Raw genomic sequence first — 12,992 nt, 5'->3', positions numbered from 1 at the left:
TGGGCTAACATTATCTTAAGCTAAACTACAATCTGTCTGTGCTTGCCCTGCGGCATGGGCAGCTTTGTAAAGCAGGCTTCACCTCATGCAGGGAAGCTTCAGGTGAAGCCCACTTTCTGGAAGTGTCGTTCGTATTCGGCGGATGGTCGGATATTCGGAAATTGGAATATTTGGTATTCGATTCACGAATGAAATACTTTGAGTGACTAATATTTGATTTGCATTCGATAACTAACACACCCCTAAAAATAAGGGGTTCCATGAAATTCCGTGCCAAACGAAGGATGCCGCAATGAATTCCGCGATATTTCGTGGAATCGCGGGAAATCTTGGGGCCTTAGCTATGCCTGCTGAACATTAACATGGAGTGTCTAGCACTAGGTGGTTTACCTATACGTAAGAGAAGTTGCATTTCTCCCTCAACTAATTCTTTTTATGCAAACCTTTCACAAATATGTTTGATTGTCTTAAAATCATTTTGAGACATGGATGTGGGTAAACACCTTCAACGATCTGAAGTAATTCTAGAGGAGTATAACCTAGATCCTGCGGACTAAGCAAGAACAATAGTTTCGCACCATAGCAATTAAGTTTTGTGGAAACCCGTGTCTCCACAACTTCGGGGCGTCAGCCCGTCCGCCGTACCCGCTGGGAGAACACAGCAACCACAATGTGAAAAAGCAAGAAACAAGTTTATCTACCCAGCAGTAGGCAAGCCTCCCGCAATCAACAGCAGCAACGCTCCCGCTACAACAATACAATGCGTACAGCTCCTGCCCTTGCCCAAGGCCACACTCCCCACTTCCCGCAGCTTTCGCCCTTCTCAATCTTTGTCTCAGATACGCCCCCTCTTTTCGATAACGTAACTTCCGTTACACCGGTTGGTGCCCCAGCGCCATCTATCAGTAGGCGACGCTACTACCATGGTCCCCACAGTTTTGAACTGCGGAAATGCCTTGTCGTGTCAAGCTACTCTATTCGCTCACTGGATTAACGCGATAAATTAATGTGACCCATCTCGGGTGCATACATTTCGGCACTTTTTTATTTGCTCATAGCTAGCAGACCCTTGTTGTAGCAGCATGCCCTGCCCACGCCACATGGTGCCAGCCACTGGAGCGCACACACATGCATCTTGTAGAGGAGACCAACCAATAAGATGAAAACATTGAATATCAGGAGAAGAAAAGATCAGTGAAGAAGTGTATCTGGTTTATTGCAGTTTTGATGCATATGTGTGGCTTCCTTTGTTCTTCACACTTCTGTCTTCCTGGTAGAAGGTTAAACTTTTTATAGGCATTTCAGAGCAACATTCTGAGAGCCAGTCGTGGAGCGCCATTCCCGCATGGCAATAATGCAGGGAGGTCTGATGTCAATACATGATGTAGCCGCTGGATATTTCTTCCCTTCAAGAAGAACATTGATGTACTGAATGGACAGAGTCCGCTAAACAAGATCTAAGCAAAACTGGGGAAGCGACATGGCTGCCACTACTGGCTATCTGCCAGCTGGTCATTCTGGCTGTGTAGTATGTGATATCTCCTGATATACAGAGTGTTTCACCTAACATGATAAAAAAATCTGTGTTAAGAAATCTACTTGTCGGAACATTATGGCATCAGTGCCATCTCGGGGGCGATTTTGGCATTAATTCTGAACGCTTTTATCAAATTTAATCAACGAGAAATTGTATTTTCCAATTGATATCCGAAATTTGCAAAGTTAACTTCATGTTTTTTTTTTTTTACAGAAACTGAAAATGCACGTCAGATCTCCGTTATATCAAAAGGTCTCCGCAAAATACGTTCCCTACCATAGTGGTATTATAGCTGAGTAAAAAATTGCGAAAATCATTTTTTTGAGGCGTGTAAATTGTTGACCGAGCTGAGTTCTCTGTCAAGTTAATGCAAGATGCGGTGGAAGAAAAACAGTCACCTGCCCCTTCCTGTTTTCTTCTTGGTCTTTCAGATGACTTTGCATTGCAATCATAGTGTCATTATCAGCAGAAGCTTGGAATAGGAAAAGGCAGCACGCTCTTTTCGGAGGTATGAGAGCGGCCAGCAATTTGCTTGCCCGCAAACGACTGTTTTCACAATTTTTTTCGGGACTATTATCATTGTAGTAGGGTCATTCCACGCCAAATGATCCAAAGGTCCTGCTCGACTCCCCGCACTTCTGGACCAAAAAATTATCATGGATACACTGTGGTATTAATAGACATATCCCAAAGTTTTACTGGGGAATATTGGGCCCCTGTCATTTTACGTGGGGTCAAAGTTTTCGGTAAGCACCAAAACCATAGTGTGCTTGAAATAATCGGACTGGTGCATCGCTCACGTTACATGCATAATTATGGTGCTGAAACAGACGACTGGGTTCGGAAAATGCGCTGACGGAGGAATTTTGGGGAAATTTCAACTTTTAGTGCCCAAAAACGCACCGGCTATCAGCGCTTTTTCTTGTGACTGCGTTTTTTTTAATATACGTTCCATAATAGCTGGAATTCTTGAAAACCTTGTGGCCGTTCACGAGGACCCATTCTACAAGCTTGCTGGTTTTCAAAGCCGTCAATCCAGTAGTTTTTGCCATAGTACACCTTAAACCTGGCGATTTTTGCAAAGTTTAACGTGTTTATGGCCAATTGTGAAAAGGAAGCGGTCATCATAGAAGAGTCATTTGGCATAAATTAGGTAAAGGAAACCCTCGGCTAAAACATATAAAAAATTCTGAAGAGGTACTTTTTGATAAGCGCGAGAAAATATTTTTTTCGCTGAACATACCACGCGGAGGCGCACGCACTCTCCGGTGGACGGAGAGCGTTGGTGAGCATCCCGGGCCAAGCGCGTTACAACGCGACAGCTCAGATACGCCGCTGCTTGTCGCACGATGCCAAAAACGATAATTTGGACTTGTGGGCACGGTCTAGTGCATGCACAAGCTACTGTCAATGTCGCAACAGGTAAGGAAACTGCCTCCACCAGTATAGCAACGCTAGATGGATACTTTACATTACAAACCCGACCGAAGCTTATAGCTGCGTGAAAGCATTTTTGCTTACACCTTTATCTTATCATTTTCATACGAGTTGTACAAAAGCAAAACGTCTGCAACGCAAATAATTGGCCCTGCTCAGTACCCCAGTACACGCAAGGAACCCAATATGACGTCACATAGTTGCGTGCACCAGATACATAGTGTACAAGGTTGAAAATTTATAAGTGGAAAAGGGTTGTTTTCCTGGTCTTCCATTGACAGTTGCCTGCTTTTGGAGACAGTAGCCTGCGGTACAGGGGGCAGCAGGCTCTACACGTTGCAAAGATATGGTAAGATTTGGAGATAGCGGCTCTAGGTGATATACAAATATCTCTGGAATGCAAATCCCAGCGACACGTGAGCATATGTGTCCTACGTTTTATTGCTCTGTGGCGGACAGAAAAGACCCTTGGGGCGGCTTGGTCCATCACTTGCCGTATAAATTGGAATCACTGAAATACCACCACTGTGAGGCAAACCAACAATCAGAGTTCCTTTGGAATCTAAAAAATTCGCTCCCTACTGAAGGTGTCATCCTAATGGATTTTGCCGAAAACTACAGCTTTGTCGTACAGGACACTCTCCAATCTTTCTATTGGGATCAAGGACAGGCCACCATTCATTCGATGGTATTTTACAACCGCTTCCCTGGTTATATGAACTTGCGTCACCATACATTCGTTGTGATATCAGGTTGCTTACGGCACGATAATGCCGTGGTCTATACCTTTCAGACAGAGCTGACACGCAGAAGAAGAGCAGACCATCCCCATGTAAATAAACTTCGCTACTTCAAGGACAGCGCAGGTTCGCATTGACAAAAAAGAAAAAAATGTTTTGTCAACCTGTCAACACTACTCATATTTCAGCATAAGTGCATCATGGCACTTTTATGCGACCACACATGGGAAAGGGTCGTGAGATGGAGCTGGGACTTTGAAGAGGCTTGCTGCTAAAGCCAGCATTCAGTGGCCCTAGAAGATCACATACTGAGACCCGTGGATCTGTACAGCTGTGCAGATGCAAATCTCGATGCCATTACATCGATCTGGGTGCTGGGGGAACAGGTAGTGCGGCAGCAAGGGGCGCTGAAGAATCGCTCCGACAGCGCAAGGGCCGTGCCTGAAAGAGGGAGGTATCACGGCTTCGAACCCGTTAGCCACACTGAAATCACCGTGAAGACAACATCCATTTCCAACAACATCGGGTATTCCGGGTGTTCAAACAACATGCCGGAAACGCGGAGCTGCCATCTACTGCATCATCTATACTGGACATAAACTTGAGCGCCTTCACCGTGCTAGTGTGCTGAGCAGGGCCATTTATTTGCGTTGCAGACGTTTTGCTTTTGTACAACTCGTATGAAAATGATAAGATAAAGGTGTAAGCAAAAATGCTTTCACGCGGCTATATGCTTCGGTCGGGTTTGTAATGTAAAGTATCCATCTCACGTTGCTATACTGGTGGAGGCAGTTTCCTTACCTGTTGCGACATTGACAGTAGCTTGTGCATGCACTAGACCGTGCCCACAAGTCCAAATTATCGTTTTTGGCATTGTGCGACAAGCAGCGGCGTATCTGAGCTGTCGCGTTGTAACGCGCCTGGCCCGGGATGCTCACCAACGCTCTCCGTCCACCGGAGAGTGCGTGCGCCTCCGCGTGGTATGTTCAGCGAAAAAAATATTTTCTCGCGCTTATCAAAAAGTACCTCTTCAGAATTTTTTATGTTTTGGCCGAGGTTTCCTTTACCTAATTTATACCAAATGACTGTTCTATGACGACCGCTTCCTTTTCACAATTGGCCATAAACACGTTAAACTTTGCAAAAATCGCCAGGTTTAAGGTGTACTATGGCAAAAACTATTGGATTGACGGCTTTGAAAACCAGCAGGCTTGTAGAATGGGTCCTCGTGAACGGCCACAAGGTTTTCAAGAAGTCGCAAAAAAAGCGCTGATAGCCCGGGCGTTTTAGGGCACTAAAAGTTGAAATTTCCCCAAAATTCCTCCTTCAGCGCATTTTCTGAACCCAGTCGTCTGTTTCAGCACCATAACTATGCGTGTAACACGAGCGATGCACCCGTCCGATTATTTCAAGCATACTATGGTTTTGGTGCTTCCCGAAAACTTTGACCCCACGTAAAATGACAGGGGCCCAATATTCCCCAGTAAAACTTTGGGATATGTCTATTAATACCATGGTGTATCCACAATAATTTTTTGGTCCAGAAGTGTGGGGGGTCAAGCAGGACCTTTGAATCATTTGGCGTGGAATGACCCAGTAGTGAATGCATTTTGCAGTAGAATGGGGTAAATCCTGCATGCACTCTCTGTTTCTGTAAAAAAAAAAAAAATGGAAGGTTGACCTGGCAAATTTTGGTGTTCAGTTGGGAAAATTCAGTTTCTTGCAAATAAAAAAAAATTCATAAAAGTGCTCAGAAGTCATGGCAAAATCTCCCCTGAGATAAATAACGTTGACTCCGTAATGTTTATACAAGTAGATTTTTTAATAATTTTTCTTATCTTGCTAGGTGAAACACCTTGTATAATTGTGAAATGCCTTACGATAACCGGAATTCCTTCAGTGCTTAACAGAGCTGAAGCTGAATTTGTTTGGGAAGATTGTGATTCAAATGACAAGAATGTGCCTATTGAGGCTTGGAGCTCTGATACTTGAGAGGAGAACAATAGGGGCCCCGATGCTGAACGTACTGTTCATTATCGTTATTCTTTTAACTTTGCGTGCTTCAAACGTCATGTTGTGGCACGTGAAAAGCGTTCCGATTCGCTGCGATTTCGAATGAACGTCACGATTGGCTATCACGCAGGAGCTCGTGACAAATCACAGGAAGTGATGCATTTATCCTACGGTATGGAATCACGAAAAGTTGAACATTGTTCCCCAGTTCAGTGTGTACCTTAAGACCTCAGAACCAAGTTTTTCCTCTCATAATTAAAGGTAGATCGAAAGGAGATGCAGGTAATGTGGTTTTACCTGCACTATCTGCGGACGCATTGCGAGTACACCCGCATTTTACCTGCAACCTGCAGCGACATTGAATTTCCGCCCGAAAATCGCTAAACTGCACAGGTAACTGTGGGTATACCTGCAACAGCGCGTACCTCTAGTCATTATGACATTTCATGACTAGACTACTCTTGGTTCAAACAGTGTCATAGGGTGTTTTACAACTACTACTCATCATTATGGCCAGTAGTTGTTGGAATTTTACATGGTATTGAACATTTCATGACTATTGGTTGGAATTCGCAGGTAGGAGATTTTCTATATCATTTCATTTTCATCTTTCAGGAAGCTACAAAACTGTTGTAATGTGGATGAAGAAGCTGCTCTGAAAGAGGCTATTGAGAGATCAAAGAAGGATTTTGGGCCCAACAGCCTTGGCTTCCACAATAAATCTTCAGACAACCCCTCAAATGGCTCAGGACACAGTGCAATATTCGAGCAATCTCATTTTGGCAACAGGCAGCCAGAACAACACTTTCGTGGCATGAGGCGAAGCGGCTCTCGCAGGAGTGGCAGGAATAGGGGCTACCGCGGTGGGAGAGGAGGAGACAGGTGCACTAGTCCGAGCATTGAAACATCCAGTATGAGAAACCCCATGGACTTTCGTGCGACCTCAAGGGGTCAGTGGCAGCATGGAGATAACAGGGGACACAGAGTTCCTCTCAGCTCTTCCCGGGGGAACCACGCAACAAATTATGAGAGGGCTACATCCGATACTAGTGAGGATTGGGAAAAGGAAATGAGAGAGAGCCAGAAGCATGAGGTTTCCCCTGGGTCTTCTAACTACAGGCGAAGAAATGATCCCAGTGGTAGACCTGCTGGCAAGGGAAGTGCATCTCCCCATAGCGAGGCTGAAGAATGCTGGAGGGAGAAAATGGAGCGGAGTTGCATGTCTGAGAGGGGATCTCGGAAGGAAGACATAGAAGAGCGACATGCTCCTTCCTTCCCAGGGAACAGAGCGCGGCCTACTGAGTTCCGGTCTCACAAATTCTCTTCTGGTAACCCAACGTTACTGCAACGTGAACATGACAGGGGTGGAAGTGTTAGTGAAAGCGCAATTACGACACATGGGAAGGGTGAAATGGGTGACATTCAAAATAGTGCTGCTTCATCACGGTATGCAAGGTCATCTCCCTCTCCACTTCATGAGCAGGAACCACAGTGTGATAAGGATGGCAGTGACAAAAAGGTGAACGATGTTCCATTTGATGTCTGGTTACAGATGTGTGACAAATATTTACCCCTCCTGACAAAAGGGATGGCACATTTTCAAAAGTCACTCAGCACTTACCACAACCTGGGAGGAGCTGTAAATGGCAGCGTAAGCAGCCCTACTGAAAGTCCACACATGGTGCCCATGCTCCAGCCACACAGTGTATCTGGGCCTATGGACATGAATCAGTTCCCACCTTATATGGTATCGCATGTTGGCAAGGACCACCCGTACGTCACTGGTCGCCCTCCGGACAAGGGCTACGCACCAGTTGCCATGCCTGGCATGCCAAGCCAGGTGGAAGGGTATCCCATTATGCAACCTTTGCATCACCCTGTGCAAATGTACATGTCTCAGTACCCAATGCAGCCAGTGGAACCAGTACCACATTACATGACACCAGGAGTGACAACCATGATGGTAAACCATACGATGGCGAAAGCGCAGCAGCAGGTTGGTGCGCCACAGTTACATCCCGGGCACTACGCAGGGTCCCAGGTGTCTAGCGCACCCATGCTTTCATCACCATCCATGTTGGCAGCTGCTACAAAGCCCTCTGTGTACGGTCCTCCTCCCCAGCATTATTTTCCTGCTCCAAATAGCCAGCCAGTGGAGAATACCTCCATTTCATCAGCTGCTTCGCCTTCCCAAGTGGCCTCTGTGACATCAAGTAGTAAGTTGAATCCACAAGCCCAGTCATTTGACTTTCCAAGTGCCTCTGCAAGTGGACTATCAAGTGCTCCTCCATTTCCAAGAGGAAGTTTTCGACCACCAAGCAATTATCGTGTGAGGAACTGTAATTCACGGCAAGATAATGGCCTGGGGTTTTCATCTCAGGTGTATGCCGGAAAGCCTCGGCACGGTAGTCCACCATCTGTGCGATTTCCAAGTCCAAGGAGGGGATCTGGTCACTTTCTTCAGGTAAGAAACTTTCTTCAGTGTTGTTTTTTGAATGTTTGTTAAGAAACAGAAGCTTAGCATTACTTCTTTTGCATGGCAGTGGCATTGTTTTCGTGCTGCCATGGTGTTCGTTCATTTAAAATTGCTGCGATAAGGTCTCAAGTTCAGCATAAAAAAGATATGGATGCAGCAGATAGTTTGTTGTACAGAATGCAAGGAAGTTTATTTACAAAGATTATGTAAAAGACTAAGGAAGAGTGGAGAGAGAAAAGGAAGGAATTTTCCCTGACAGGATGGACGCAAGTTTTAAAAAAAAAGTATCTTGGAGTATCGTGTGTTGTGTGCTACTTGGGTGATAACTTGATTTCTTGTTTAATTTAGAGGGTAGTTTGTTATTCTCTATCCTTTCTGAAACATCCTCTGCCAGGGGAGAAGCTCGTACAATTGGCTTTTTTTAGAAGGGTCTCAAGGAAGGATCTGTGCAGGCTTTCTGGTGGTTTCTTCTCCATGAAGAAGCAGCATTTTGAGTGCTTTCAATTTGCAGTGTTGCCTTTTGTGCACATTGATAACTTGGTCTTCCACGAATAAAGGAGAACCTTGTTGTCGAATAGCATGAGATTTTCAACTTTGGTTGCATCATTCTGACAAGGGAAGGGACATTTGTTAACTTAAGCTGAAGTAAATAGCCCATTCATAAGCCTTCTGAAAAATAATCTGCTACTTTTTGAGAATGCAGATACTGTTTTGAAAGATAACTATAGATCATGAATGCTCAGGCAACAGTGGCTTTAGTAGAGGGGTCGGCTGCCTGTCAGAATTTGGGTATGGAGGTGTCAGGGCACTGCTGTCTCAGTACCTCTGCGTCGTATGCTAGGGAGTTAAAGTTCATGGTATGTCCAGGGTCTTGCCATGTGGACTGAAGTTTCTCATAGCTTAGACGTTACTGCACTACCATTCTTTGTGAATTTTTAAAGCTGCAAACGACCTACCCACCAAAGAGTGCCACCTACCCAATCAAATTTTCTGTGAACATTTTGATTTATCTCAAAAGTTTTTTTTTTTTTTTTTGTGTGTGTGTGTGTATGTTGAAGATGTACCCCTAGAGCTTCTGCTTCCTTGACAGCACGCTTGATGGTTGAAGCATCGTCTGTATAAACTGCACGCCCCGACAAGAAATATTACAGTGCTTAAATTGAGCAGGAAGCAACCAGCTATCATGTTGGACCCAAGTTTAATGTACAGCCCTTGTTGCTGCACACATTAAGATATTATTGATCTTCACGTAGTGACATAAAGCTGTCTGGCGAACTGTATACCAGCAGTCTGAAAGGTTATCAAAAGGCTGACTGCCAAAACGTGCAAGATGACATGCATGTCGAGCCCTGATATTCAAATGAAATGTTCAAGTTGAATGCACCAAGGACGTTTATAATATAGTACACCTTCGTGTCCATTCTTGTTACGAATCAAAGTCCAGTGGTGGGCAAACGATTTATTATTAACAACTAGAAATACATGTTCCAGGCAAATGAGTCGAAGAAAGACTGCATTAAGTGTTGGTGCCTCAAACTGCAGCACTCCTCCCCCCCCCCCCCCCCCCCCCACACACACACACACACACAAAAAGGAAAAAAAAAGTGGTCCCAGCTTTATCTTGTCCAGTGTCTATGGTATAGTGTCTATGTGTCCGAGTGGGTTCTGACGACCGTTGGCTTCTATGGGCCCCAATGCATGACCTGCAAGTGCCTTGGCAATATTTGAACCGATGGGTGAGTTGTTGAAGGTGTGTCATTAATAGATGACCTGAGCCCCTACGTCATCGATTATGTAACACCACCACGCAGGGCCTGCTGGTGGTCACCTATCAGGCATATCAGCCGATGCATTCTTCCCGCTTCTTGCCCACTGCAGCAAAATATAACCCCAAACAGGTCTTCTTGTGACATTGCGTGTCTGTAAACAGGAGGTTGTCTAGTGGTGCTTTTAGCTCGGTATCTGTAGCATAACGAATCTGTGTGTGGTTAAGATGACGAGTGACAGGATCGGTAGCCTGTTCTCTAGCCTATTCGGCTCCCCAGAGAATCGCTAACAACACTGGGTGTTCATCCTGGTCGATTGTATTGTTTGCGTGCATATGCAAGTTTCCCATGCACCATGTGGCAGTCCACATCTCACGTGCTGTCGTTGTGTTTGAAAACATCAGCCTTGGTTACGTAACAGAAAGTGGACCAACAACTCTGCGGGAGCTTGTCCCCCATGTGCGGCAGAGGGCATCCTCCTGTACTGATGTAAACAATGTTGAAGCTAGGTTTCTAGACTGTCTTCTTTCAGCATTTTGAGAGCTTCCTTTATGCTGCAAACTGCTTAATTGGCTTATCCATTCAACTGCGAGTGGTAGGAATCACTACACACATGTCGGATTCCATTTCCCTGGACAAACTCACGGAAAAGTGCGCCGTTGAATATGCTTCCGTTGTCAGTTTACACTGCACGTTGGTAGCCCAAAACGAGCATACAAGTCTCAAAGGTGAAAAGTCATCACAGCTGCTGTTGTGGACTGAACTCGAATAGCTTCAACCCAACCAGAATCAAACTAATCCACAACGACTTCCAATTCAGTACGTTCAGTTGACCCTGCGTAGCTCATCTGTGTGAGAGTTCAAGGTTCGTTAGACAATGGCCATGCTAGCGGTTCCCGAGACGGAGACAGAGATGCCTCTTGCTGGCTGGTTCCGCTCCTTGGTCTACCCCTGGGCACCGAACATGAAAGTTGAGTGAGAGTCTGAAACTCTTCCCGCATGAGCAGCGAGCGCTTGCTCAATGCACAGCAAAGGCTGTTGAGATTGAGTGTGAAACTCTTACTGAACTATTATGTAAACAGGCCCAGGCCACTAAAACAAGGTCCTGATCTAGGCTTTTGTCAAACTAATTCCCAGGTGTGTCGCGTGGATTTCTGGGAGCACGGGTTTCTTGCTTGTTGTGGTATGAGACTACGTGATGACGTGTTACAGGTTTCATGGGTATTATAGGTCAACAGCATGTGTGAATAGGAAAAAGTCCCACTGGGCTTTAGAACTGAGGTGAACAACTGGCGTCCCTGATGCTCTCAAGGACACAGGTTATTCACCTAACTCAGATTAGATCCTATTTTGTATATATGGCAAAGTATAGTAACTGCAGTAAAAGTACTATTCTGGATTTTCTGGTGACAGCTGCTAAAGAGGTTTGTTGTTTCATCACTACTCTGTCTGTGCTTTTAGTATGTCGTGAGTTGGTGCAACATCATATAATATCGGGTGTAGATTTAATGTGATTTAACCTTATATTAGCATGGAGATATGAGATGAATGTCATTACCTTTACTTAACTATTTAACTAGCCGTGCTATGCCACTTGCACTTGCCTTTCTGATTGGCCTGTTTAATAGTAATTTTAAAACCAAAGTGAATGAAACATGAATAATTATAAAGCTGGGTCAACTTTAACTTTCAAATTTAACTTCCTGTTATGTCCTCACTTCTGGCATTTTTGGACTTACGAGTGCAGCACCAGAACTATTTGAATAAAGTTTGGAGGAGGCATTGCTTCAATTATAAAGGCCCATATTTGATTTTGAATTCAAATCGGATATACAGTTATTTGCTTCAGTGTTGAATAGTCTGAATTTGAACCTGAAGTTGTCAAGCAACCTGAAGAGGAAATAGTAGGAATAAGTCACACAGTTTTACTTTTTGGTAAGGTCTAACCAATCGCCCTTATTTTTGAACTGAACGCTGATTGCAGTGGACCGAAGTACATTGCACAAAGTATATTTTCATTCTTCATACTAATGCATCGTGCTCATAGTGCTTCACATTTACAGTGTTGTGCACCAGTATTGCTGTGACAGTGCATGTTTTAATTGCTTCTTTCACCTTTTCAGGAGGGGTCGAACCGTTCTGCTCCGCAGTGACATGAGGTGAAAAACTGACGTGTGTGCGTGCTGAAACTTGTGGTTTGCCTGTGAAATTTATTGGGGTGTATTGTACATTGCATTTTTTAGTGGTTTTGTATGTCGTCATAGTTGCTTAAATTATGCAGAGAACATAATAAAAAGCTGAAGCAGCCAGGTTCTCCATTTCCATTGGGGTTTCCTAAATAATTTGTGTTTCCATTTTATAGTACAGTCAAACTCCTTTATAGCGAACACCTTTTTAACGAAAATACCACTACAGCGAAATTTTTTTGCGGTCCCGCTGGAGCCTATAGGTCCAATAATGGACATCCTTTTTAACGAAAATACCTTTACTGCGAACTTTTTTTGCTGTCCCCTGAGCTTCGTTGTAAAGGAGTTTGACTGTACTTCATTGTAAATTTCACTATTTCAAACCCTGATATTTCCTACTTTCGCTTAATTCAAATATATTTAAAATTTGTATGTGGCCTGCTATATTTTCAATGTAATGATAAGCTCCTTAATTGGAACGTCAGCTTTGCGTTTCTGTTCCCTCGTAAAGCGTGTCTTCCTGTAGGAAGCGGTGAAACACAGCCCGTGAAGTGTGAAGCGGCTCCTGTTTTTCATTGGTTATGCCATTTCATGGGGTACCGTGAACCATGCACCAAATGTGCGAGTGCAAAATACATCCACAAAACAAAACTTCATCCACTTGGGTTGCCCATACGCAGACGCTTCCTGTGTGTGGGTTGGCAATTGGCACCGTCAGATGCCCCATAGAACAGAAGTATTCGAATTCCAATAATTCGGACCGTACTCATCTTCTTGCTTCAAACCTGCATTGTTCTTGGGACACCTTCTGAGCGTCCGATATTTCATACTGCATTA

The 12,992-nt window shown here is 44.5% G+C and overlaps 1 protein-coding gene across 4 annotated transcripts in view; it reads left to right on the top strand.

Annotated features, from left to right (window-relative positions):
- LOC135385656 (uncharacterized) overlaps positions 1-12,276 on the top strand; it is a 30,976-nt gene extending 18,700 nt beyond the window's left edge. For all 4 annotated transcript variants that reach the window (XM_064615108.1, XM_064615109.1, XM_064615107.1 and 1 more), the window contains 2 exons: positions 6,343-8,191; positions 12,093-12,276. In XM_064615108.1, the coding sequence (XP_064471178.1) occupies positions 6,343-8,191; positions 12,093-12,122 (1,879 nt within the window). In that variant the 3' untranslated portion in view covers positions 12,123-12,276. The remainder of the gene's footprint in view (positions 1-6,342; positions 8,192-12,092) is intronic.
- The last annotated feature ends 716 nt before the right edge of the window (positions 12,277-12,992 follow it).

This window comes from Ornithodoros turicata, chromosome 2, assembly GCF_037126465.1.
Source record: "Ornithodoros turicata isolate Travis chromosome 2, ASM3712646v1, whole genome shotgun sequence".
Classification (NCBI taxonomy): Eukaryota; Metazoa; Arthropoda; class Arachnida; order Ixodida; family Argasidae; genus Ornithodoros; species Ornithodoros turicata.
This window is presented reverse-complemented; position numbering and strand designations above follow the sequence as displayed.